Raw genomic sequence first — 26,945 nt, 5'->3', positions numbered from 1 at the left:
ACTTATTTCGAACCTTTTATTATTATTATTCTTTTTTCCCTCTGCCTTCAGATTTGCAAGAGCAGAGCTAAAGAATCCCAGCAGTATTACCACAGTTTGGCCATTCGCCAGAGCTTGGCCATTCATTTCAACATACAGCAGGATTGTGGCCACTTTCTGGCAGATGTACCTGTTCGTCTCCTTCCGTGGGAAGATCCCAATTCACCTGAAGAAGAGGAGGAGGAGGTTGAACAGAAGAGCGAAGAGAGCCTCTCTGCTATGGACCTTTCTCAAGACAGTCCAGGTCTACAAAGCACCATCAGTAAGCAGCGCAGCAGAGTTGTTGTTATTACCCGTGAGGTTCCCTACCTGTCGGTGGCTGATTTTGTGCAAAATTCTGTGGATCACCACTCTAGATGTCCAGATTTGTACGAAAGACAAGTGTGCCTGCTACTCTTACAGTTGTGTTCTGGTCTAGAGCACCTGAAACCCTATCACATCACCCACTGCGATCTGCGTTTGGAGAATCTTTTGCTGGTAGGCTGCCGGCCGGGCAAAAGCCTTCTGAACCACGACTCGACGGAGCTCAACTCCAGCGCTGCCTCCCCCACCCGGCTTTTGGTGAGCAATTTCTCCCAAGCCAAGCAAAAGAGCCATATGGTGGATCCAGAGATTCTGAAGGACCAGTCTCGCCTCGCCCCAGAAATCATCACCGCCATGCAGTATAAGAAATGTGACGAGTTCCAGACCGGCATCCTCATTTACGAAATGTTGCACCTGCCCAACCCTTTTGATGAGAATCCAGAGCTGAAAGAGAAGGAATACACTTGGGCTGACCTACCCCAAATCCCTCGCCGGTCACTTTATTCCCTTGGGCTTCAGAAGCTGGCTGCTTGCCTGCTGAACCCCAACCCCTCCGAAAGAATCCTGATCTCTGAGGCCAAGGGTGTCCTTCAGTGTTTGCTTTGGGGTCCTCGGGAGGATTTGTTTCAGAGTCTCGGGGCCTCTGCTAAACCTTCGCAAAGAGAGGCTGTGCTCCAAAACTGGCTGGACATCAAACGGACCCTGTTGATGATTAAGTTTGCCGAAAGGTCTTTGGACAAGGAATGTCAAGTCGGCCTTGAAGACTGGCTTTGTTGCCAGTATCTGGCTTTTGCCACTATAGACTCGCTCAGTCGCATAGTGAAAATTACACGGCAGCATTAGTTTCCTAGGAGTGGTTGCTTCACTTGGATAAGCCCAAATCCTTTCCTTGGCACAAGTTTCTTGCTGTGTTAACATTCTTGTCTAGGTCTTGAGGTCACCAGCACTGAGCAAACAGATTTCAACAGGAAGTTCTATTTCCAGTCTTGCACACATGGGAGAGGTCTGAAAATCATCACACCGCTGTGAGTAGGCGAGGAAGGTGAAAATGTAGTCAAGGAAGCCATTATTTCTGACAGAAATGAGTCGGCCCCAATCGAGCACCAAAACCTAGGGGGGGGGGGGAAATGACCTCCTGACCCTGTGATCTTTGTCAGCTTATCCCTGTTTTTATCCAACCTACTGGACACGTTTCCTGGATGCATAGCTTCTACAGGATTTGGGGGCGGGGGTCGCATCCTTGATCTGGGATAGAGAGCAGTGATTTAATGTTACTCACTGCCTCCTAAATAAATAATTAACTTTCTCCTTAACAGAAAAAAATAAGTTGTAGAATTGAGGAGTGGAAGAATAGGGGTGATTTTCCCACTCAGATTTAGCCCCTGCCCCCATCCTTTCCCTGAGTTGTCTTTGTAAATGTATTCTTCCTTTATTTTGTCATTTTTTAATCTGATTTTTCAGATTTAGTCATCACCTCAATATACTGCCAACTAGTTCCTTTAATGGAGTGAGCAGGATCAGTAAAGATTATTGATGAAGTGTTACTCATAACGTTGCTAAGTACATGCACCATAAGATCCTAGGGGGAATTGAAGCCAACATGTATTTAAAAAACTGTCCTCATATTCTTACCCGGCTGATGTATAAAATCAGCATTGGTTTTTGAAAAGTATTCAGTATTGCACTGTGTGCCATTTTCCAAAGCAAAGTGAAAGCCAGCTAGGCTGACAGCCACAAATGTTTCTTAAAGCTCAGCTTGGTGTGATAAGTAAACTGCACAACTAGTAAGATTGGCTTTGTACAGGCAAGGTTCTGGGGAGGAAGTGGTCACATGAGCAAATACACTGTGTGAGTTCTCCGAGAGCTGATAGTTTGGGCGGACATAATTAAATTGTGCCCCATTGCAGCTTCCTTTGGAATTGACCTCATAGCTGCTATCAGAATTTTTAAGTGATTACTTTTGAAAATCGAAAATTGTAGAGAGACCACCAACTCTTATGAAAGTGCACATGAAAGTGACTCTAATAGAGAAATATAACTGCCTGAAGGTGTGTTTGGCCTTTGGACCTCTTTCCTGACTTCCTTAACCCGTCACACTCGCCTTTTCCTGCAGAGGCAATTTAATCCCACTGTATCTAATCTGTCTGCTCAGTGTGGTTAGGGGTTGCTTGATTAGCTCTGAAACGGTGGAGCTGCTGACCAGTATTGAATTCCCGAATCTGGGGATGTTTGTTGGAACATGGATAGCTCTTGTGTTGAGCCTGTGCTTCTCTTCTGGATATATGTGCAATTTTTGGATATATTATAAGAAAAACTGTTTATGTTTACGTTACATTACAGATGTAACCATATATTAGACCTGCCTTCCCTTTCTTTTCTTATAAGGCACATAGATGCACAAAATTGTGTGTTCTTTCTATGGATTGGTGTTTCTGTTTCTTTATTGTTAAACTGTGACTGATGTGTTTACTTCAGCCTTTGAGACAAATAGCCACTTTGAACAGAATATGCAGGTTTGGACCAGAAATTAAAAGATAATCTGCAGAAACTAAATCACTACATCTGATTTCTAGGCTCATGGAATAGAATGTGGCCCCTCACTTAATGGAAACTGAGCCCAGCATAGAATATGTGGTGGCTTCTTAAAATGTTTGAAATCTTTCTGCTTCCATATCTATAGACAATTGGAGAAAGATTGACTAGAATTCAGGACAAGGTGTGTGAATGTTTTATTGCTTTAAAACAAAAGTGCAAAAATTGTTTGCATACGAAGAGCCAGACATATTGAACATTAGAATGTGTGTTGTGGGTGTTGTACAGTTGACCACCAAAACAAGCATTTGCTTTGAGTGCACTACAGAACTGTGTAGAGAATCAAAAATATTAATTATGGTCCTGCTTGAAATAGTGAAAAGTGACTATATACACTTTTATGAGTGTACTTTGCTCACAGCCTGCTACCTGCTCTTCACGCTGAACTTTTCCTCCAATTAGGTATGCTTTTAATTGATATCTGCATGTACATAAACATTCATTTAGCTTACTTACCGCCATGGTAGGCTATATTCCATAAGGCCACTTTACATACTTTTGCGTGTAAGATAATTGCATTGTATCCCTCTCATGTTGATATTACCTGTAAAATAAGACTATTGAATGTTTAAAATGGCCATGCATATTTTATGCAGCAGCACCCAAATGTTATGTTGCCTTTCAGATATTATTGGCATCGTGCACTCCATTTAAGCAGAGGTATGTGTTCACTACCATCTCCTTTTTATATAACACAAGCTGAACTTTGAAAATGAAGGATAACTGATTGCTCTGTATCAGTGAATATTTTTAGTGTGTGTGTGTGTGAGAGAGAGAGAGAGAGGGAGGGAGGGAGGTGCAGAGGGATACATAAAGATGCAATATAGCCGAAGCTTCCACATTTGGTGGACCCTGGGACTGCTTTTGCAAACAATCCTATTGAAACCCAATTCTTACGTAGGTATCTGCCATTTAGGAGTTTAGCCAGTCCAAACTGATAGGCAAATAATAAACTGAAACAAAATGTTGCAGTATCGTTTCTGAACAAAATGAAATTCTTCCTTGTTTTTATAAAAACATAAAACATTAATAAATATAAACATACTGTTACTATATTTTAAATACATGTATTAAGGGAGTGCAAGAGATTGTAATTTTCAAATAGCCATACTGACTGTAAATAGATATTTTTCTTACATAGATATATTTACAATTTGTAAATATATTTTTTGGAAAGCTGCTGCTAAATTTATGTTAGCACAATATATACAATTTTTCTAATGGCAAACAAAAATTCACTTTAAATTTAAATATTTGAATACAGTACACCCTGGAACATTTAGTGTCATTAATCTTTTCTGGGGTAAGAACATTGCCTCGTCACAAATATAAAGCTACTGTGGTGGGAATTGCCCAGCCCCACTACCAATTTAATAATAAAGTCCTATATTAAAGAAGAGAGAATAAAATTACCTGTTCTACGTGAAACTAACAATCTCACCAAGAGCACTCTTTGGTTATGTAAATTTAAGAGTTCTATTGACATTAATGAAAATGAAATAACATCTTCCAAATCTGCAATTTCTATAGAATAAAACACGACACAGCTTTAAAATTATCTAGACAAAGTAAAACTGGGAAAATTCTTACATTTTTCAAATGATAACCAGTAGGGAAGACGAACTACTGCTAATGCTGTTAGAGACGAACCAGCCATTTATCTACCTTACACAGTGCTGCAAAATCTAAAATGTGGAGAGCAGCAAAGTTCAGAGAAGTGGCAATTTTCTTATTCAGAAGAATAAGAAAATATTCAGAAGAAGCACGAAGGAGAAATCTTGGAGCCATTGACACCTTTTTTTCAATATTAAAAAGGTCTGAACGGTCCCCTTCCTGAAATGTGCTTAATGAGGCTTACGGTCTGCCTCAAGTGATTAATTATGTAGCAATTTTTATTTTCTCCCAGCCTGTTGCGCTGTTCAAGCATAGCCTTCCGCGACTTGATGCCAAATCCCAGATTCCGTGGCCAGCATGATATTAGTTTTAGAAAAAGTGCTCCAGCCTGATCAAGAAGTGGCTCTCAGGCCAGGCGAGAGCATAATGGTTTCTAAATGGCTTTGTTCTTAGCTGCTGTCTACCCCTCCAGCACTCCCCAAAACACCTTCCTTTACAAAGGAACAGAGGCAGTCCTGGAAGTAGAGAACTGAACATGGAAATACTGCAGCCTCTCTTCCCCCACCCTATAAGTACTGTGTCTTTAATAATAGCACACGTTTTTGCAAGTTTGTTTACACATTTAAAATACAAGTAGTCCTCAACAACCACAACTCTGCCCAACGTTTCTGTTGTTAAGCGAGACATTTGTTAAGTGAGTTTTGCCCCATTTTAAAAACCTTTCTCGCCGCAGGTGTTGAGTGAATTGCTGCAGTTGTTAAGTTAGTAACACGGCTGTTAAGTGGATCCGGCTTCCCCATTGGCTTTGCCTGTCAGAAGGTCGCAACAGGGCATCCCGTGACCCTGGGACACTGCAACCCGTCAGAAATGTGAACCGGTTGCCAAGCATTTGAATTTTGATCACATGGTCACGAGGATGCAAAGGTGGTAACTATGAAAAACGGTTATAAATCACTTTTTTCAGTGCTGTTGTAACTTTGAACGGTCATTAAATGAACTTGTAAGTCGAAGACTACCTGTAGATGCAACAATGGAACTTCTGATTAATATTCGCTGTATATTCAAGATATTGCTATTGTATATAGGCCTAATAAAACAGTAAGGTCTCTGTCCAGTTTTTCCAGAGTAGCATAATTTAATGTTTGGTAAAAGAACTGGGAGAGCCAACTTGGCCTATTGGTTAAAGACGTCAGGCAAGAAATTGTAAGAAAGTGAGTTCTAGTCTCGCCTTAAGGCATAAAGTCAACTGAGTGACCTTGGGCCAGTCATCCTCACTCCTAGGAAGGAGGCAATTAGCAAACCAGGTCTGAAAAACCTTGCCAAGAAAACTGGGGACTTGTCCAGACAAGTCTCTGAAACACAATTGAATGAAGGGGGGGGTGTGAAGCATAGGAGGGAAATTGCTTAGTTTGGTCCCATCATACAAATGAATGTGCTTAGAAGTGCGTTATGAATCATTTATAGAGTTAAACTGTTCCTAAACCTGTGTTTTCACTGATTGGAGCTACACTTAACTATTTGTAGGATTGCCATCCCTATATCCAAGAACTTTATTGAAAATTATTAATTCCTAATGAAATTCTACCATAGCATTTCCCTTTCCACCCAACATTTTGTTGGAACGCTGTTTGCTACAAGGCTGAAGCAAGGCAGAGCCGATGGAGAACTCTCGTTTTAGCTTGTTCCAGAGTGCTTCCTTTAGCTTGCACAGATCCTGCTTCCAGTTCCTTGACTGTTCCTCTAGTCTCGGAATTAGAAAGTTTCATATATTTTTAATAATGGAAGGAAATTGTTGAGTGTCTATATTTTTATAAATGAATTCTACTGAACTACAAGCATAATCCTATTTGTTTTTATGCTAAGTGTATTATATGTTTGAATATACATTTCTTGAATTTTAAAAATTCACATAGTAGGCCTCTCTTTCCAGGCGTTTGGAATAGACACCTCCAGAAACCGGCTGAACTTTCCTCAATCTGAGGCTCAGAGATGCTGGAGCTGCGGGCTGGGAAATCTGTGATTTGTAGTCCCAACCAAGCTGGAGGCCTCAGGCTGGGGAAGGTCTTGCTCTAGAGCAAATTCCTCTACCAGCCTGCAGTTTGGTACATATTGTTAACGATGAGGACGGGCCTATTCCAAAATGATGTTTCCAACGTACCATTTGATGACTTGAATTCAGACTTAGAAAGGTGTTTTTTTTCTGTCCTGAGGTGGTTCTCTGTGATTTAAAAAAAAAGATTTAATTATGATGAGCAGTATGTGGAAAGAGCTATCTTACTTTTTATTGGGAAGACAAAGTATTTTAAGTCAAAAATTCTTATTCAGATAGAGTTTTATATGGTGTTCCTTTTCCAGTGCCTCAAGATGATGGGTGTGTGTGTGTGTGTGTAAGATTCTGCCCCTCAGCAGATCGTTGTATTTGGAGTTCACTGCATTGATCTGTCGGGTGCTTCATCATATTTATATTTATCTATTCTTATAGCTACCTTATACCTTTTCTGTGTTCAGACGGCAGTTACACTTTGCTGTGGTACTTTGCAGTGTACTCTGTGACATACACATTATTATGTAAATAAACCAGTTTTATTACACTGAAAAATCCAGGCATACAATTCCTTTCATTTTCTTATCACGATGCTTTCGATATAAATTTAAATCCCATTGGGAAGCCCTCTTCTTTTTAAGGATTCCTCAGTAAAAGATACTAAGAACTTCTCTTCATATCCCGTTTCCTCAACCCCAGATGTCCTTTACCTGCGGCATGGGACAGCTCGCTGCCGTCAACTTTCCATGGTGAATTTGCCACGGGACAACTCAGCATGGTACAATTTAACAATTCAATTTAATTATTTAAAATAAAAAGTGAAATTTAATTTTTGTCATTCATTCTGCCCCTCCTTTTACATCCATTCATTAATGATTCTATTCCACCATTTTTTAAAATATATTAGTATAACTCTTGTACCGCAGCGAGTTGACCATGGCGAGTTGGTTGCAGCAAACTGTCATAGACCCCTTTATGTGACAGAACCCTCAGCCCACTTTCAGTCTGGCCCTTCAAAATGTAACAGACCCGAATTGAGGGTGTTCCTTGCAGAGAATTTCCCAGGCACCTCGCAGCTATGAAACCTCCCTGGGAAACGCTAAAATGTGTGGCATAAGAAACTAGTCAAGCAGATCAGATTTCAAGGATGAAGCTTCCCCTGTTCCCCATAGCAATGCAGCATCTTTTCTCATTTTGACATATCTAGGTTGCACCCGTTTTTGATCCACTGGGTGAGATTTTAAACTTAAGCTTTTTTTGCTTACTTTTTTTTCCTGAGAAGAGGAAAAACAACCCTGAAGCAAAGGAAAAGTAATCATGCTGGCTGGGGAATTCTGGGAGTTGAAATCTATATATCTTAAAAATTGCCAAATTTGAAAAACACCGCACTGCTGTTATAAGTATCACCACAACGCTGGAGAAAGAAAGAGAGGAAAGGCTTTAAATGTCAAGGATCATAATATGCACCTTGATTCAGGAGGAAACGTAATTTCAGCTTCATCACCATTAGTACTAATGGTTTTCCTGTTTTCTATTTCAACCAGTTGAAAGGAAAAGGCAACTCATTCAAACCATAATCCAATACGTAGTTAGGCAAGATTTCTTTTATGTGTTTAATGGTATTAAAATATAGCTGCTGTTGTGATTTGTTTTGCCTTTTAAAAAATAATAATAATCATGTTCCTTCCAAATGTATTGACAGGGTGCCATCTAGGGGACACAGAAGGAAAAATCTGCCCCACCACACATTTTTCTTCTGTATTGTGTATGAACTTAAAACAGAAATATTTTTTCCCTGTTACTACCTTGTTCACTTGCTCATTTTATCTCTGTTCCTTTTGTTAACCTTCATTATAGACATTTGTTATGTTTCCTTGTTGGGAAGTTTGATTTTTGTTCTATATTTTGAACTGCAGCCTTCTGCCCTTCCTTACCCACTTTTGCACAGATTAATAGAGCATTTAAACGTTGAAAATTGCAAACAGCTTTGCAGTCTCGGAAGGTTTCACTCCTACGGAAAGAAGTATACTTTTTTCCAGCATATAGGTATATGTATACTGTGTACATACAGTATATGAAAATACCTCCATTCTTTATAAATATTTAATTTAGGGTCCTTATAGCCCAGCAGATATTTTTCAGAGAATGCATCTGCTATGACTTTTGCTCTGCTTGCAATATGGTAAATAATATTAAGAAAGCCTCAGATCCAAGCTTTAAACCAAACAAACACATCTTGTAGCATTGACTCGATGTATTTTTTTTCCTTAGCAAAATAGGTCAAGCAGCTAAAACTTAACTAATGGGAAGTCTCGCAACAGGATACTTTGCTGTTTTTATTTTTTAACTTGTCAACTTTTATTGTCAACACCACATACAGCAGTCTGTGAATTGCTTCATAGAAGCTATACTTCAAATTCTGCCTCTCCATTCTTGACAGAAGAGTACATCCTATTCCTCTTTTATTTAAATGTCAGCTTCCTCTTGGCAGTAATCAGATTATCGCATAATCACTTGCTCAAATCTGTCAGAAGTAATTAAAACACAGACTATAAGCCATATCCCCCACACGCACACCTTTCGGGTTTATAAATCATTTGATTCCTGAAGTTCAGATCGAAATAAACGGGAGATAAAATTTTCCAGTGAATAAATAAGCTGTGAAGGTAAAATGTTCTCTCTTTTTTTAAGCCTTGTTTTCCTGAATAAAGAAACCATGGGTGAGTTTACACATCATTATTATTGGGAATCAGATCTAAAGCCAGACTGTATTTGGAGAGTGGTAAACTGTAGCATGTACCCCTGGTGCTCTCAACAGCTTTTGATACCATCAGTCAGCTAACCTGTTTTGCAGGTTGGATAAAGAATTGCGCTGGTTTCACTTTTATGGCAGGAGCAGCTTCAGAAAAATTGCAAGTGCCCTATTTAACCCCTTGACATTTGTGCTCAGCCATCCTAGCAGGAGACCCGTCTCAATTCAACATCCGCACGTTCCGATAGCTAAACAGAAATCCAGAGGGAATTGCAAGGCGGAACACCAGTTAACTGGGCTAACTAACTAGCCAGAAAAGCCCGTTTCCATGCAACTATTTGACCTCTGTGGCAAATCAGAAGATGGATTAATCAGCTCCAATAGGGTGGAATTATTTACTTTCCCCTTTACACCCAAAATCCATCTTAAGATTTGTTTTAATACCAAAGAAGAGGATTTAAGCAACTCCTGGACATTTTTTTTAAAAGAAAACCTCATCCATTTACCACCCAGGACATTTAAGTTGGCAGATCTGTGCTGTTGAGGTGTGTTGTGCCTTGCCTCCTTGTGATAAATGTTAATTACATGACTCGGTTGTTAAAAAATATATATTCCTCTTCTCCACTACGAGGCTTCTTTTCCTGTACACCATTTCATTTAAATTCTGTTGTGCTCAGGGCATAATCCATCAAAGTGGAGGAGTGGGATTATCCCCTCTGAGATATTTTAGATGCAGTCAAGCCCCTTGAAAAAACAACACCAAAAGCCCAGGGAATCTTGGCATCCAGTGCTGTGAACTGATTTTCTCCTTGGCAGATCTAATGTAATGCCTCCTCCCCTGCGGGGTGGGTGGGGGGGAAAATGCTCTTTTCCCAGTTTATCCCCTCCTGGGATGGCAACAGATCAAATTGTAGCTAGCCTTCTCCAAACCACCCTTTCCAAAAGGGCCGAAGCCAAGAATTCGCTCAAATTCTTAGAGCAAAGTAAAATCCACCACCACCACCCCGTGCTTTATTCTTTTCATTACACAAAGATCGTTTCACCAAGTAGCAACCTTCACAAACCTGTGTGCATCAGTCTAGAGGCCCTCCGTATAAAAACAACCTGTCGTCTTCTCTTTTTTGACACTGAATATTCCTTTCATGAGCTTCGAAAGGGGCAGTTTGAATAAAAAAAGATGTCATTTGAAATAAAAATCGGGCCATGCTGCAGCGGAGTAAGGAAAACTTATTGCAAAACTGATTTTCAGTCTTGGCTACCTTAGGAGGGGTGAACACCACCTCCCAGAATTCCTCAACTTATTATCATTATCATTATTATGTGACACTTTCCACACACACACACACACACACACACACCCCGCAGCAATACTGCAGCCACAACCCAGCTTCGCAAAACTCCCCAGGGAATTACAAATTATTATTATTTATTATTATTATATTTTATTTTTTATTATTATTATTTTATTATTATTATTATTTTATTTTATTATTTTGTTGTTATTATTATTATTTTATTATTATTTTAAAAAAGAGCCCAACAGCTTGGAATGTTGGGCGTTGTAAGTCCCAAAAGCTATCCGGGCTCAAAGGGGCTTCCATTCCTCCGGACTACAATTCCCAGCAGCCCGCCGCATCACGTGGGCGATGTAGGCGGGCCCGCCCTTCGCCTCGCAAGCTGGGCCGTCGTCAAGTGACGAGGCGGGCGGCCATTTTTAAGTCCCTGCCCTCCTCTTTCTCTCCCCCCCCCCACTCCCGAAGCGGCTCCTCCTCCATCCGGGTCCCGGGCAGGGGTGGAGCTTGAGAGCTGAGGCGGCTGAGGCGGCCCGGGAGGCCGCGGGACGGCGGCGGCCATGGGGCAGTGCGGCATCACCTCCTCCAAGACCGTCCTCGTCTTCCTCAACCTCATTTTCTGGGTAGGCGGCCCGGGGAGCTCGCGGGGGCCCCCCTTCCTTTCCGCCCTCGCGGGGACCAGGCCTCGCTCCAGCCCGCGCCTGAGGTGGCGTTGGGGGGGGAGGGGCGGCCTCGTCTCCCCGCCCGCCTCGGGGGTCCCTTCTCGGCTCCTCCTTCCCGCCCTCGGAGGGTTTGGGGCCCGGGGCCGACCCCCACCCCAGCCCGCTCTTTCCTGACGGGGAGGGGGACCAGGCCCAGGGTTGACCCCGGGGGGGAGGAGAGGGATAAAGAAGGCCCGCGGTCCTCCCTTAAGGGGGGGGGGGAAGAGAGGAGGGTCCTCTCGAGGGTCCCGTAAGTGAGGGGGGGGCTTGACCCTTCTTGGTCCCCCCTTTCGTCCCCTCAGTCCCCGCCCCGCCCCCCGGAAAGTGGGGGGGGGGGTTTGCCAGTTTTTTCGAGCTCATCCTTGCTGGGTTTCTACGGTGGCTGGTTGTGAGCCGGCCAGAATTGGCTGGCTTCATTTAAAGGGAGGGGGCTTCGTCCAGGTTTTCAAATAAATAAATGTTCGGGTGGGGGGCCTGGGAGGGATGAAAGAAGGTGTTACCTTAAAGGGGGGGTGTCCCCTGAGAGTCGCTCAGGAAGGGGGCTTGACACTTCTCAATGCCCTCTCTTGATCCCCTCCGACATAGGAGAGTGGGGGGAGGTGCCAGGTTTGTTGTTGTTGTTGTTGTTGTTTACTTAATTGTGTCTGTCCTTAATTCCATCTGTCCTGTTTGCCATCGTTCACTCCCTAGAGACTAAAATGGACAATGTGAAATTTGAGCGGACCCCGAACAAGGAGTGTATATCGGAGGTGGTGACCCTTTGCTTTGCTGGTCCTGGGCCGCACAGAGCTGACCCGGCTCTCTATTTATGGACAAGACAAGAATGGGCCGCAGCCGGCGAGAAAATGAATATGGCAGGGGTCTTCAAACTCGGCCCTTTTATGACTCATGGACTTCAACTCCCAGAATTCTTCAGCCAGCATGCCTGGCTGAGGAATCCTGGGAGTTGAAGTCCATGAGTCATAAAAGGGCCGAGTTTGAAGACCCCTGGAATAAGGTGTGGGGGCTAAGTTCCCAGGGTTTGGGGAGAGGGCGAGCCAGCTGCCTGGACTGCAAGCCTTGGGAAGGCTGCTGCAGCGTCCTTAGCCCTGCATCCAGTTCATCCTTAAAGTAGATCAGCCGTCTGGGGCTTTAATCTGGCCTCTGCAGATCTGGGCAAGGGAGTGGAAGGAGATGAAAAGGTTCGGGAAGAGACTGGAAAAGGCTCACAAGGCTGCCTGCCTTTCATTTTGGGGCTCCTTTCTTAGTGTCAGCTAAATAAAAAATAGACAGCCATCACTCAGGGAGGATTTAATTTAGAGTCCTACAGCGGGGAGTTTGGGTTGGTGGTTGCCTTGACCGCCTAAATGGCTCTTTGTTATTCTGGAAGGAAAATTCAGAAGTCTCCATAAGGGAGAATATTTGCAGCTCAGGGTTGAAAGGAGGGGCCCTCTGAGCACGGTAGTTTTCTTGCAGATGTTTCATTACCCAAACTCGGTAACATCATCAGAGCGCTAGTTTGAGTAAAGAAATGTCTGCAAGAAAACAACCAAACTCAGATGGCACCGAGGACCCCTCCTCATTCAGAAGCCTGGTAGCACCTTTTATTAAATAGTGTAAGTTTTTAAAAGCTGCAGCTGACTTCATTGGATGCATAGACCGATAGTGTGAGCTGCATATCATAGAAGCCAATGCCTTTTAATAAAATGTGTTCGTTTGAAATCAGCCAGACTCCTGATTTTTTTTTGTGACCATAGACTGACAGGGCTATTTTTGTGCTGCATGTAGAAGATCACAGAAATTGCTAAAGAGCAACTAATCGAAAATTGCTATGTATGAGGTCACAAGAGTAAATTTTCTCCTAGTTAGTGATGCCATTTGAACTTTACACTATGCCGAAGATACTGCTGTGAGCTATACTGTTTGTATGAGTCTCATTTCCTAATTTCCTTGCCATTGTAGAAGAACCCTGTATATATAAGGAACGGAGAAGTAAGGTTGAATAGTAAACAGCGCTATTGAAGCTGGCAAGGAAAGCTGATCCCCTCCTGTGAATCCATCTGGGCCTCTCCCATCTAGCTTCGCATCTTTGCTCCAGCTTTTCTTCCCTCAGTTTAGAGACTAGGAACCCATCATGGTTGCTTAGCAACAGATAACTTCTGGGGTTAATCCCAGCCTAGAGAAATACGAATTGAGGAAGGGCCAGCACAGACCACGTTTCTCAAGGATGGCCATCTCTGCCGCTTACACGAGCTCCTTCCAGTCAAATTTCAGTTTGTTCCTTGATATTTCAAAATAGTTTGAAATATTCTGCATTTGTAGAGCATATTAAAATGATGCGTGTGTGTTGGTACAGCAAGAATGCAGTTAAGCTGGATAGAAGAGAGGAAAAGCATCGAGCTGTGAACTTAGGAGCAACAAGAGCTGATTGCTTGAAAGAACATAGCTTCAAACCATGGTAGTAAATAAACACAGCGCAGACTTTCGGAGCTGATGAGTTGCAATTTAATTCCTGTCATTCCAGATTCAATCTCCTAGCTATTTTAAAAATAGACCTTAGAAAGGGGCAAAGAGGGCCTTAATGCTACACAAACAAAAATATTGCTGTGAGTAATACTTTTTTTTTAACGGTCATTGCTAGTGTCCAGCTTTTTCATTGATGAATGATTATTCCCATAGATATATTATTTGTATATTAACTAAATATCAGATAAAGCCCTGATTGGTCTTCTAGTTTTTTGACTGCACTTTCAAAATGATATGAAAGAACTGCAAAGGAACTCTGATGGCAACTTTTATCTTCACAAGGCTCTTAATTATATCTATTTTATTCTGTGTTATTTTCAGGACTTCAAGGTGACCTACAGATCGCCTCTTCCTCCAGTTTTTCCCTGTAACAGCCTTGTAGGTTGGGCTGAGTGAAAATGACTGGTCTAAAGTTAGCTAGTATCTTCCATGATTGAAGGGGACATTAAAACTGGGTGCCCTTCTAATTCAACATATCACCATTACATCACCCTGATTCTTAATGATGCACTTATATAAGATTAGTCTGAACAGATTTTTTTAAAAAAATTCTCTTTAAACATAACATGGACTATGTTCTAAGTATATCAGATAAAGGTAATTAACCTGGTTTAGATATCACTTTTGTGACAGAGCACACATACTTGAGACTCGGGCTGCGTTCTCTAGAACAGGGGCCTCCAGCCTTGGCAATTTTAAGACTTGTGGACTTCAATTTCCAGAATTCCCCAGCCAGCCATAATGGGGATAATGTTGAGATTTTAAAGTAGTGTTATAAAACACCCAAACATTTCTTTTGTATGATTGTGTAATTTTTGGCCTTCTTGGTAAGGCTTACGAATAAGATTTGTGTGTTTTGCAAAAACAAAGTAACTGCATACTCAGCAAATACTGCAAGTGGAAACACATGTGATTTTTCTGATAAGTTCTTTTTTTTTTTTGTTTTTAGACCACAAAGATGGTTTTGGACAGAATTATCATAAGCTAAATGAAATTTCATGTGCTGAACAAATGTTTAATACTGTAAAAAGTTAAAACACGGCTTGCTGTGCTTTAAGAAATGAGTCAGTGAGCAGGAAGTACTTTTAGATATTCTTAAATCATCCTGAAAGTGCTAAATGGTACATTTCTGTGAGGATAGTTAAACAGACAGTGGTCTATAATATAGATTTTCCTTCACAGAGTAGTTTATTTACTAGAAAAACAATGACCGGGGCATTTTTCTAAGTTCATTTTCTGTGACTCTAGTATTCCTGAAGTGAATTATATGGTATAATTCCCAGGGAAACTTAGAAATGCTTGAAGTAGCAGGCACACATCATCAGTATCAGTTAAGGGTTTATGAAAAAAAATACTGCATTAAAACCTAATTACTGCTGCTAATTTTTCACATAGCTTGCTAAAATGTTTGTGTGAAAACTAGTCCTTTGAATGAAAATATAGTATTGTTAGAATCATTCAGCCATTACAATTACAGTTCAACTGCTTGTAAGTGGAAGAAGTAATAGGACTAAGAGATATCTAGTGAAATTGATTGATTGGAAACGTAAAAGATTCAGATCCCTTGATTTACAGAAGTCACTGTGGCAAAATGTGATAAAAGAACAATAAATGCTAAAATGTACACATTGTTTCTAATTTTTCCTTGTATCTAATGAAGTGGACTGGGACCTACAGAAACGTATGTGAAAATAAATTGTTAAAACTTTTAAGATGCCACGAGATTTACAGTGCTTCCCTGCAGGAATCTCTATAATTTGTTATTCTTTTGAGTAATAGTGGCCTGGATGTACAGTTCTGTAAAAGTAGTAGAAATGTGTGACAACTGTAGAAGTAGATTAATGAAATGGAGCACAGATAATAGGCCTGTGAGCAGCCTGTATGATGTTGAATTATCAGGTGGTTCCTGTCTTGCTTTTGTGGGTTAAGAAGGAGCTGTCTCTTGCTCAACTGCTGCAGAAAAACTTGCTTGTCTTGATAGTATAATCCAATAGGACTCCTTTTTATATTAACAAATGTGTTAATATAAAGGAAGCGTTTTCACCTCCTAGCCTTTTATCGGCCCACATGCCTAAGATTTTATTTTATTTTTCATAAAGGAAGTATTGCCCACCTAGCTTTTCATCGGTCAGCATGCCTAAGACCTTACCTGATCTGAACATAGATTTTAAAACATGGCCAAGTTAGTTTTCATATAAAGGTAAAGGTTCCCCCGCACATGCGTGCTAGTCGTTTCCGACTCTAGGGGCCGGTGCTCATCTCCATTTCAAAGCTGAAGAACCAGCGCTTGTCCGAGGACGTCTCCGTGGTCATGTGGCCGTCATGACTAGACGCCAAAGGCGCACAGAACGTTGTTACCTTACCACCGTAGTGGTCCCCATTTTTCTACTTGCATTTTTACGTGCTTTAGAACTGCTAGGTTGGCAGAAGCCGGGACGAGTAACAGGCGCTCACTCTGCTACGCGGCACTCGGGATTCGACCCGCCAAACTGCCGACTTTCTGATCGACAAGCTCAGCGTCCTAACCCACTGAGCGACCGCATCCCTAGTTTTCATATAGCATGTCACAAAATTTGGATTGTACCCGAACCACTTCTGAGTGGCCGTTTTCCAGAAAAACGTATAAATACTGTCACATGTACGTACCTCAGCTCACCACGAGACTAAAGCCTAGGGCTGCATCGATGAACAAGTTTCATTGGGCTCCGAATCCATGAATTATTACTAGATAGAAACCTGAGAACCGCTACTAATGTTCTTGCCAAACGTAATTTGAACAGTTTTTGGAGAGTCCTTAATTGGGAACAATGGGCCATAGTTGCTTGAAATGCATCAGTAAATGTGTCGATCTAAGCATTTCTCCAGATACTTTTCCATAGCCGTTTTGAATTGCATAACCATCTTGGAAGGTGATTTCCTTTGGTAGGGCTGAAGATCCAGTTCAGATTACAAAGCCACGTGACCGAGCACAGCAGAGAATAAGGGCATTGTTAAGATCTCCCTCTCTCTGCATACCTCTCTCTTTATTTTGCTCGCATTGGGGCAATTTATCTCGGCCCTTAACAAAGTGGGCCTTTCTTGAGAGAAATGCCTTTGTAACTGATAACTCTTCTGACTGGTGTTGATCATTTCTACCCTCTTTTTCCAGTCCTGACGTTCAAAAATGTTGTGTTTTCGAATGCCAGTTGCTGAGAAAGTCAATGAAAGACTGTTTTGTGTGTTGGCTTTCCAAAAACTGGTCAGGCACGTAAGGAAAACCAAATACTGACCTGGCTAAGCCGTCGGTCATATCCAGAAGAATTCACCTTCAGGAACATTTTTTTAAAAAAATTTCAAATACATCCTTTAAGTAGCTCAGAGAGACAGAAACAGGAGCTGTCGTGAGTAGCTTACATTGTGCCCGGTTGTAAAATAGGAAACCAAAATCTGTACGCAGAAACAAATGAAAGCTTGCATAAGATGCTCTAATGATAGTACTGCATTAATGCAAAGTCACAGATTCTGTGTCTTCTTTAGTTGATGTGATGTCAGACAGATCACGTTTTGTTAAACGCTTATTGATTTTTATAAAGTTATACAGCGAATTATTTTTTCCTGTAAGGAATTCTAACAAATTAGTGCCAAAATGAATTAAAACCTGATAATCTTAACTGAGACTTTCTCTGTGATGGCAAAAAATACAGATATGTCATTAAGGTACAGAAGGAAGAGAGGCGACTGCTTCAGAATCTTTCTAGGCTTTCCTCTTTTCTTTTCTTTTCTTTTCTTCGCCAATCAGCATCTCTAATGATGAGGGAGATGATACCATTAACAAGTTATTTTTGTGCTCCGTTGCTAGGCAACCGTTAATAATTATAGTATTCCCCATCTCTTGGCTGGTTCTCAAATCCGAAAGATCTTAAAATGCTGCACTCTAAAAATTTGAATTTCTTGGTTGACTGTGTACAAAAACCATTGGCTGTATTAATTCATGCTCATGGGAATGGGTCCATTCCATTTTATGTTACTGTCACAATACTATAAATAGAGAGATTAAAAGCCTCAGCAACTGATTCGTGGCTGATGAATCATTGCTGACTTAATCTTTGATCCTTGCTTAGACACCATATGTCGGAAGCTGTTGTACCTTATTTGGCTCACACAGAATGCACATGCTTGGCTTTTGAGTTTGGCTTACTGTATTGTGTTGTGTGAACTTAAGTGATTGTAGCTCGTAAACCGTTGTTTATAGTTGAGTATTTGTGCCAGTCAGTGTTGACTTATTCAATAAACCATAATTAAGTTGTGGCATAACGTGTGTGAGCACAGCTTTCCTCCATCTGAAGAACATCTGGAGTAATTGGCAACAGATCTAAGACTTAACTGGCAGTTTTTTTCCCAACCTAGTCCAGGATCTGACTCTGCAACTATACATGCAAGTTTGTACAAGTTTATGCACACCGATCGTCGATAAGCATTTGGACAAAGTTGGTGGGGTGATTTAACTCATAATCTTGAAACTTCTCTGCCATATAGGGAAATGTTTCTGCTTTAATGTCGCCATGTGCTTTTGATTCCTTCCCAGGTCAGAAAAGGGTGGTTTCCTTCCAAACATATGTTGAGATTAGTGATGTGAATTTTAAGTCTACTCCTGTCTTAGCTGCAGTAAAAAGCAGAGGGGGGCGGGGGGAAGGGGCCAATTGATGTTTTTTCTTGGTTTGAAAAGTTTATTTTATTTTATTTTAATTCCATTCCAAGTTCTTTCTCAGTAGTTTGGGTAGTAACACTTCGTTTGTGTGTCCTTATTTCCACTGATATTGAATGAAAAATGAAATGTGGGCGTATCGGTTAAGGGCATCTTCATACCAATTCAAATGATAGGTCACAGTTACCGGCAGATTTAACCATTAGCCTGTAACTGTACTTGTTGCCACTGTGGAATTGCCTAATGCGAATTACAAAGCACGGAATAACAGAGAAACCCTCCTGCCCCCAACCCCCCTCTTCCAAACTTTACCTTACAAAATCCGGGTCAGCCTTAATGGTAGACCAAGAAGGTCTTCTGAGTGGCTTTTATTTTTCTTTGTTTCCTAGGCTGCTGCAGGCATCCTGTGCTACGTGGGAGCTTACGTTTTCATCACCTACGATGACTACGATCACTTCTTTGAAGATGTCTACACGCTCATCCCTGCAGTGGTCATCATAGCGGTGGGAACACTTTTATTTATCATCGGTCTGATTGGCTGCTGTGCCACAATCCGGGAAAGCCGCTGTGGCCTCGCCACGGTAAGTTTAATATCAGGAAGCAATTTCCTGTTTTATGGGCTTTCTCTGGACACACACACACACACACACACACACACACCAATCCAGCTGACTTTGTACATTTTTGCTTGGCCGTCAGCTCCTACAGCTGACTGTAACCTGGTTAAAGCAGCAGAAAGATGCATCTGACATTGACATCTGACATTAAAGCAGCAGAAAGATGCATCTTATTCATGGGTAAAGCATCAGCCTGCCTACAAGGCATATCGGATTCCATTCAGATATCTCTAGCTCAAGGGGGGGGTGTAACTCTGTTTGAAATGCTAGAAAGCCCATTATACATTAATGTAGGCAGTCCTGCGCTGTTCTGCCCCCCCTCCCCAGTTAGTCAGCCTTTGATGATGTTCTTGTGATATGAATAATAAAACAGTCCCCTTTTTTAAAAAAAATCTTCAGCAGCAAAACAAGAAGCAAAGCTGTTTTTATCAGTTTTTTTAGATGAACAATACATAAAAGGTAAAGGTAAAGGTTCCCCTGCACATGCGTGCTAGTCGTTTCCGACTCTAGGGGGCGGTGCTCGTCTCCGTTTCAAAGCCGAAGAGCCAGCGTTTGTCCGAGGACGTCTCCGTGGTCATGTGGCCGGCATGACTAGACGCCAAAGGCGCACGGAACGCTGTTACCTTCCCACCGTAGTGGTCCCTATTTTTCTACTTGCATTTTTACGTGCTTTCGAACTGCTAGGTGGGCAGAAGCTGGGACGAGTAACAGGCACTCACTCTGTTACGCAGCACTCGGGATTTGATCCACCAAACTGCCGACCTTCTGATCGACAAGCTCAGTGTCCTAACCCACTGAGCCACCGCGTCCCTGAACAATACATAAACGCTTCCAAATACCTTAAGAATTTGGTCCTGTAAAATAGGTGTGTAGTCAGAGGCTCATTCGTGTTGAAAATCACAGAAATAAGGCCCTGCAAGGAATTGGGCAGACAATTGACGATTAGGAGCCTGGTGAGCAGTTTAGCTTCTTATGTTGTCACGCTGGCTTCCTGATCAACTGAAAACAGTCTGATAAATGCCTGGTTCTTATTCCCGTTGACTTCCTGGGTATTACTATAGCCTGCTCTTGCTGTGTCATTTTTAAGTTGAAAGATAATGGTTCAGCTAGAGAGTCCACCTTTGTGCCTTCACTTGAAGGGAATGGACCAACAGCCCAAGATAGCAATGCGTCTATTTCGTTATGCTTGTGAATGAACATAAATTTTATTTCTTTCTTCCAGTTTGTGATCATCCTTCTGTTGGTTTTCATCACAGAAGTGGTGGTAGTGGTTCTGGGCTACATCTACCGAGCAAAGGTAATTATTTATCTCTCTTCTGAAGTGCTGATACATAATTAGCTCTGGTAGCTTTATTCAAGCTTTTGATACCAGCTGTGGTTCTGTGGAGCAAAATTGTGGGATGTTCTTGGATTAAATTAAAAGCAACGTGCTTCTTGAGAAGTAATCAGAAATCCTCGGGGTTCATTAATGTTGTAAAACAAGCAGTTGAATGCTTTACAACAAGGGTTTAAAATACGGATTTTCCTTCCCTTTTTAAAAGAGTCTTAAAGTCCTGTAGAAAATGTTTGTTAAAGCTCTGAAATAAATCCTTGGGGACTTTGCTGCTTTTAAGGGTGTCCGGGAACATAGAGACTTTGACCAGCTTCAGAAATGTAGCAACGCGGATAGGAGAAAATGCCCAGCATTCAACCCATTTGTCCATCTAGACCTGTGGGATACAGAAAGCAGACCTTGGCGAGGAGATCTCAAGAAGACAAATGATAGCATTCGAGAAGCCCTATAGAGCCACCCCCACACAAAGCCTTTCTGCAAAGCACTGGGTCAGTTTGGATGGCCGGCTGGGGTAGCAGGCTCCACCTGCCCACAGAGAGAAATTTTAACCTGTGTTTGTTCTATCAGGTGGAGGCCGAAGTAGATCACAGCATTAAGAAAGTGTACGACACGTACAATGGAACAAACCCGGATGCTGCCAGCCGGGCGATTGATTATGTGCAGAGGCAGGTAAGCGCCAATACAAACACAGCTGTTGGTGCCAAAGGTACAGAAATTGTTTTCCACCAGTACAGGCCCTTCCCATGACCCCAGGGGTACTAGATGATGTAAGGAAGCTTGCTTCCTTCCTTTTCTGTCCTCAGGAAACCGTCTCTCCACCCTTCTTGCTGATGTGTTTCGGCCTTCTCTGCTGCAGTCAGAGGCAGCGTGGGCCAGGCCCAGATGTTAGTGGGAATTGGGTATAGACTTTGGGGTACTGGAAGGCAGCTTAGGCTGCATGTACTGATACGAGTTGTGCTTGCTGTCTCATTGAACAACCATTCAAAGTTGTGACGGTGTTAAAAACAACAGCTTTGCAACGAGACCTTGTGTTTACAGCTGTCGCAACATCCTATAATGGTCACCGTTAGCATGGTTTCTAGCCAGCTTGCGACAAGCCAATCACGGGGGAAGCAGAAGTAAAGCCCCAAGTCGCCGCCCCATGATGTCTCGCTTTATGACCGCAGTGATTGACTTAACAACCAAATGGGAAATTACATTGTAAAACCTGTCACTTCCACTTAGCCTCCCTGGTGCTTGGCGACAGAGTTGCCTGTCCCAAATTGTAGTCTGTAAGCGAGGACTACCCTGTAAGGAATAAATTCCATTTATTAACGAAACAATGCATCTATTAAGATTTTAGCATTAAGCTTATTTCTGGTTTAATTTGGTTTTATCCATTTTTAAATCCTCTTTGAAAATTGCCGGGGAGTTGAGAGTATGCTCTCCTCTTCCCCTGGAGGAAGATCTTGCTTGTTTGTGGGTATCTGAAGTGGGGGGGGGGGCAGAAAACAAGCCTTGCCACGTGCGGATTCTTCAAGCGAATGGAGGGCAACATCTGTGATAATGACAGACTCTGCAGAAATGCAGCTGGGGGAGAAAACATGACATGCCCCAGATGACGCTGTATGTTTTGAAACAGCCTTTGTAAACGTTCCAAGTCATTTTGAAAAGGGGAGAAGACTCTGTGGTTTGGGCAGAATTAGATATAATTGCAAATAAGAGATATCCAGTCCTGCCCCAAAGCATTGTGTGTGGGGGGGGGTATTTATTTATTTAGCTGGCTGGGAAATTCTAGGAGTTGAAGTCCACGGGTCTTAAAAAGTGGCAAAGGTTGGATATCCGTGTTTGAGTTAATCTTGTGCCTTGAAAGTATTGCATGACTTCTCAAGACCTGCCTTTCGTTTTCTGGATGCATTCTGTTGCAGCTGCACTGCTGTGGGATCCACAACTTCACCGACTGGGAATCGACTGCCTGGTTCAAAGAAACGAAAAACCACAGCGTGCCCCTCAGCTGTTGCAAGGCCTCCGTCAGCAACTGCACGGGAAGCTTAGCTCGTCCTACAGACCTTTATTCTGAGGTTACCGTCTGGTTTTGCCGGGTTTTCGATAAAAGCTTATGTTGGAAGGAGACTTAAGGATTTGCGCAAGTCCAGATCTTCGTTTAAATCCAGCACGATAACCATACCATTGTAGCTCTGTTAATTAAGATCCTGTTTTTTAATTAGAAATCAAGTGGTCATCTCTATATAGGTTGGCCGTGCCCTCTCTATATAGGTTTCATTCTTTTAGAGCAGGGGTCCCCAACCTTGGCAACTTTTAAGGCTGGCTGGGGAATTCTGGGAGTTGAAGTCCACAAGTCTTAAAGTTGCCAAGGTTGGGGACCCCTGTTTTAGAGGCCTTCATTTTGAAAAAATTTGTGTGCCACCTTGGAGAATTGGGACATTTATAAATTTTTTATAAGAGGCAGCGTTCAGTGCTATTTTTCCACTGTTGTCTCTGCCATTCTGCTACTGTTCCAGCCCTTTTATAATATACTGCAAATAAAGCTCCCTTTTATGACCTTGTAATCCCTTAATTTGAGGTAGGGTCAGGGCAACTGGACGGAGCTGAGCGTTTACTGGCCAGATGCCCTTCCTGATGCCCTACGGAGTTCCTAGCAGATCTTTTTCCTTTCCAAATTAGGATAGAAACCTCTGCCCCGACCTAGGATTGAACTGCCGAGTGAGAGGCGAGTGCCACTAGGCCACAATGCCACCCTTATACTGTACTACATATAATATAGTTCCTACATCTTGGGTTGGGGCATGATGGCAATAATTAAATTTGCTTTCTATTATATTAGGAAACGTTTTACCTTGATTATTATATTTTACCGGTACCTGCTTATGTTGTGTGTGTGTCTTTCCCTTTGTATTATTTATGTTGTATTTTTTTATTTACCTTTACTACGCTTAGTTAGAAACGACTGCCACTACTGCCCTCATACATATAAAAAAAATACATTAAAATGTACATTTTATAAATTACGTGGCTATTGAAGTGTTGGGAGATTGCAGCTGTTCCAGAATGCAGCATTAATAAGCTTGAAAAATTGTTTACTCAACTGACAGACTTTCGTTTTTCAGGGGTGTAAAGTGTTGGTGGTAAAGAAGCTACAGGAGATCATGATGTACGTTATCTGGGCTGCCTTGGCGTTTGCTGCTATTCAGGTAGGATTCAGCACTCTGGTTTGTTCTACTTAGATTAAAAATAAAACTCTTAATTTTCTCTGCTTGGATGCATATATGCCCTTTGAAAAGTTGCAAATAGTTGAGCGCAGAAAATATAATTACAACCTTGTAAAAATGTGAAATGAGGTCATTTCCAGGATTTATAGCTCAGATGTGTTTTCTCAAGGTCCGTGTAAATAGCGCCTTGGACACAAAGCACACAAATGTCAGGACACTACAACTGTTGTAAAAAAAAGAAAGAAAAGCCTTGGATGAGCAGACACAAGCCAAAAAAAAAAACACCACCCATCAGCCCCATCACCTTCTTTTCAATAAAACCACAGAATCAACTCAGGGTTGTTTTTGAGGGGGCTTGTCTGGCAGGGGCCAAAGTAATTCCAGGCTGCAGAACCGAGCAAGGGTAGAGGCCAGATGTCCCTGAGGCAAAGTAGGCTGGAATCTGCGTCATCGTGTCTCTGCGTCCCCGGTCAGCTTGGCAAAAGACAATTCTTAAATTTAAATGGTGCTGCTCAGTACTCCGTCTGCTTCTCTTCCCCCTCGTAGCTGCTGGGCATGCTCTGCGCCTGCGTTGTCCTCTGCAGGAGGAGCCGGGATCCTGCTTACGAGTTGCTCATCACCGGGGGAACTTACGCCTAGAAGAAGCCGCGGGCGAAGCGTGGAGTCCGTTTCCTCTGCTCAGAGGCCAGCTTGGCAGCGTTGCCGGCCGCAGTAGCTCCACTGACTCTGACTTGGCAGCAATCACCCTTTTCCTAAACCTGGACAATTAGCACCTCCACCGGTGACGGGCAAAGTTTGGCTTTCAGTCGCTTCCATATTACCGACTCCCACGCCTTTGGCCAGCTTCCCACTTCCCTGTCCACGGCAGCCCCACCAAATAACACTAGTTTTTTTAACCGTTTTATTTTAAATGGCATGAAAGCTACGGGTGACCTAACTGGCTTAAAAAGGGTGCAGTGATTTATTCTTACGTCCTTCAGAGTGTGCTGGGTGGCATCACCAGTCAGAGTTGTGCGAGGGAAGTCACCTTAATTTTGTGAGATTTAATTCTGCTGCTGCTTGCCTCTCACCAGTGTTTTTGTCTTGGGTTGGTTTTTTTTTTAAAGCAAATCATTAAGTCCAGTCCAGAACACTATGAAACGACTACTAATCAGAATTTTAGAATCCTATTAGTGCATCTCTCGACTTCCTTAAATTCAAATGAACAAACCTTCCGAACTTTAGTGTGTTTTAAAAAACTATGAGCTGGCTTTTTCAGGAGTGTAATGTCCGCACTACTGTTCTATAATGAAAATTTCTTTTTTTTTTTTTTTACTATAATGGGTCTGTCTCTGTATCGAGTGACTTGTTATCCTAGAGTAGCAAAGTAGAATGTGATAAAGTGAAATGTAAATAGGAAATAGGAAACCAAATTAAATAAATCTTCTGTACATCTCCCCCAAACTAAACCATGGTTAACCTTTTTAAGCGTCGTTTTTGAGAGTTTTATCCAGTGCCGCACTGTTTTCCATACACTGTACAATGACTTATACAGATGAATTTTAACTCTGGGCTTGTCCTAGTTGCAGTAAAAGACCAAGACGGGGGGGGGGGGAAAGGTCAGTTGGTTGGTTTGCCTTAGTCTGAAAATATTCTCACACTTGGATTGCTTGTCCTCATTTCCACTAATACGGAATGGAAAATGAATTTTTTTCCCCGCAGACTGCAGCTTATCAGAGCTGATCCTCCTTGCTCATAAACCCTCTAAAGTTCCCCGTTACCCGTTCTGTATCAGAGTGCTGTGTGGAGGTCAGTGTCCATTAGCCTCACCTGAAGCAGTAGATCAGGGATGTCCAAGCTGGGCAACTTTTAAGATTTGTGGACTTCAGCGATGCATGACTGGCTGGGGGATTCTGGGAGTCGAAGTCTACAAGTTTGCCCAGCTTGGACGTCCTTCCATTAAATGTTCTCGAATGGAGAACCTCTCGGTGTAAAGTCAAGTCATGGAGAAGATGAAGGGCGGTTGTTCTCCCCTGCCAGCGGAGGAGAAAATCCCGGAGCCTCTCCTTTGAGTTTATTTTGCCTAAAGATAGACTACTGCAATGCTCTCTACATGGGGCTGCCCTTGAGGACCACTCGGAGGTTCCAACTGGTGCAGAATGCGTCCGCGCGAGATGTGATGGGGGTCTCCCGATACTCCCATGTAACACCTCTGCTCCACGAGCTGCATTGGCTTCCAGTTGCCCTCCGGGTGAGATTCAAGGTGCTGGTGATGACCTATAAAGCCCTAAATGGCATGGGTCTGGTTTACCTACGGGAGCACCTCTTGCCGGCGTCAACTTCCCATCGTCCTGTGCGCTCCCACAGAGAGGGCCTCCTCAGGGTGCCGTCGGTCAGGGAATGTCGACTGGCGGCCCCCAGGGGGAGAGCATTCTCGGTGGGCGCGCCTGCCCTCTGGAACCAGCTTCCTGTTAAGCTCCGGATGGCTCCCGACTTCGCTCCTTTCGCCGCGACCTGAAGACTTGGCTATTTGAGCATGCCGGCATGGACTGAGGGTTTGGGATTTTAGATTTTTAGAATGTGATTTACTTGTTGGGGCTAATTTAATTTATTTTTAACCTTGTATATTGTGTTTTAACTGCCCTGTACACCACCCCGAGTCCTTCGGGAGAAGGGCGGTATATAAATCCAATAAAATAAAATAAAATAAATAAAGTACAGCCACCTCCAAATCTTCCTGGTGCCCAGGAATCCCTTCCCTCTGGGGCGTACGTGTCCCATGTTTTAACGTCCCTTCAGTGGCCGTTTCCTCGCTTGCGTATTTCTTTAAAAAAAAAAAAAACTCCATAGAAATGTGAGAAGGTGACCATAATTGGTGTTCCCGTCCAAACATAAGCAGCTGAATAGGATCTCGGTGGAGTTGCAGCATTTTAAAAGGTTAGGCAGTGTTCTCGCCTCGGGTTTTGCATCACAAGGTCAGGACGTTGGCTGCCAAAGCCGCCCAGCTGTTTATAAGAAGGGAGAGAAAAGGAGGTATTTTCTGCCTTGGAAACGTCCTCCCTGGGATTCCCCAGCGTGGCTGAGCCCTCCTGGACTTTTGCAAATCCCTCTTGCTTTTGACAAGGAGATCTGAAGTGCCTGCTCTTTTCTCTTGAAAGGCAGCGGTTTTGTTCCCGCCTCTTTGTGCCCAGGGGACCAGACGAAGCTGCTAAGGAGGTGAAAGGTTGCAGCTTTCCCACAAGGTCCAGCCTTGGGGTCCGCCAGCCCCCCTGCAGCGCGAT

At 42.7% G+C, this 26,945-nt stretch overlaps 2 protein-coding genes across 5 annotated transcripts in view; both read left to right on the top strand.

Annotated features, from left to right (window-relative positions):
- The window catches only part of PEAK1 (pseudopodium enriched atypical kinase 1), a 29,011-nt gene extending 21,849 nt beyond the window's left edge, over positions 1-7,162 (top strand). For 2 of the 3 annotated variants that reach the window (XM_083371237.1, XM_083371236.1), the window contains one exon: positions 52-7,162. In XM_083371237.1, the coding sequence (XP_083227363.1) occupies positions 52-1,185 (1,134 nt within the window). In that variant the 3' untranslated portion in view covers positions 1,186-7,162. The remainder of the gene's footprint in view (positions 1-51) is intronic. The other variant, XR_014493509.1, reaches the window with a different exon arrangement.
- A 3,956-nt stretch (positions 7,163-11,118) lies between these two features.
- TSPAN3 (tetraspanin 3) lies at positions 11,119-25,163 on the top strand. Of its 2 annotated transcripts, XM_083371696.1 has the most exons (8): positions 11,119-11,259; positions 18,916-19,107; positions 20,366-20,440; positions 20,851-20,964; positions 21,044-21,145; positions 22,384-22,536; positions 23,584-23,667; positions 24,232-25,163. In XM_083371696.1, the coding sequence occupies exons 1-8, from the start codon at positions 11,197-11,199 to the stop codon at positions 24,322-24,324; spliced, it is 876 nt and encodes a 291-aa protein (XP_083227822.1). In that variant the 5' UTR covers positions 11,119-11,196; the 3' UTR covers positions 24,325-25,163. The 2 variants fall into 2 exon arrangements, with proteins under 2 accessions (XP_083227822.1, XP_083227823.1); XM_083371697.1 differs by lacking the exon at positions 20,851-20,964.
- The last annotated feature ends 1,782 nt before the right edge of the window (positions 25,164-26,945 follow it).

The sequence above is a fragment of the Vipera ursinii genome (genome assembly GCF_947247035.1).
Source record: "Vipera ursinii genome assembly, chromosome: 11".
Lineage (NCBI taxonomy): Eukaryota > Metazoa > Chordata > Lepidosauria > Squamata > Viperidae > Vipera > Vipera ursinii.
The sequence above is the reverse complement of the archived record's forward strand: the minus strand, read 5'-3'. Positions and strand labels throughout refer to the sequence as shown.

Bases quoted from the DNA above. Each gene is read 5' to 3' on its own strand.
- TSPAN3 (XM_083371696.1), top strand. From the start codon at position 11,197: ATGGGGCAGTGCGGCATCACCTCCTCCAAGACCGTCCTCGTCTTCCTC. The intron at 20,441-20,850 runs GTAATTATTTAT...TTGTCCATCTAG, and splicing joins GCTACATCTACCGAGCAAAG to ACCTGTGGGATACAGAAAGC. The intron at 20,965-21,043 runs GTCAGTTTGGAT...TTGTTCTATCAG, and splicing joins GCCTTTCTGCAAAGCACTGG to GTGGAGGCCGAAGTAGATCA.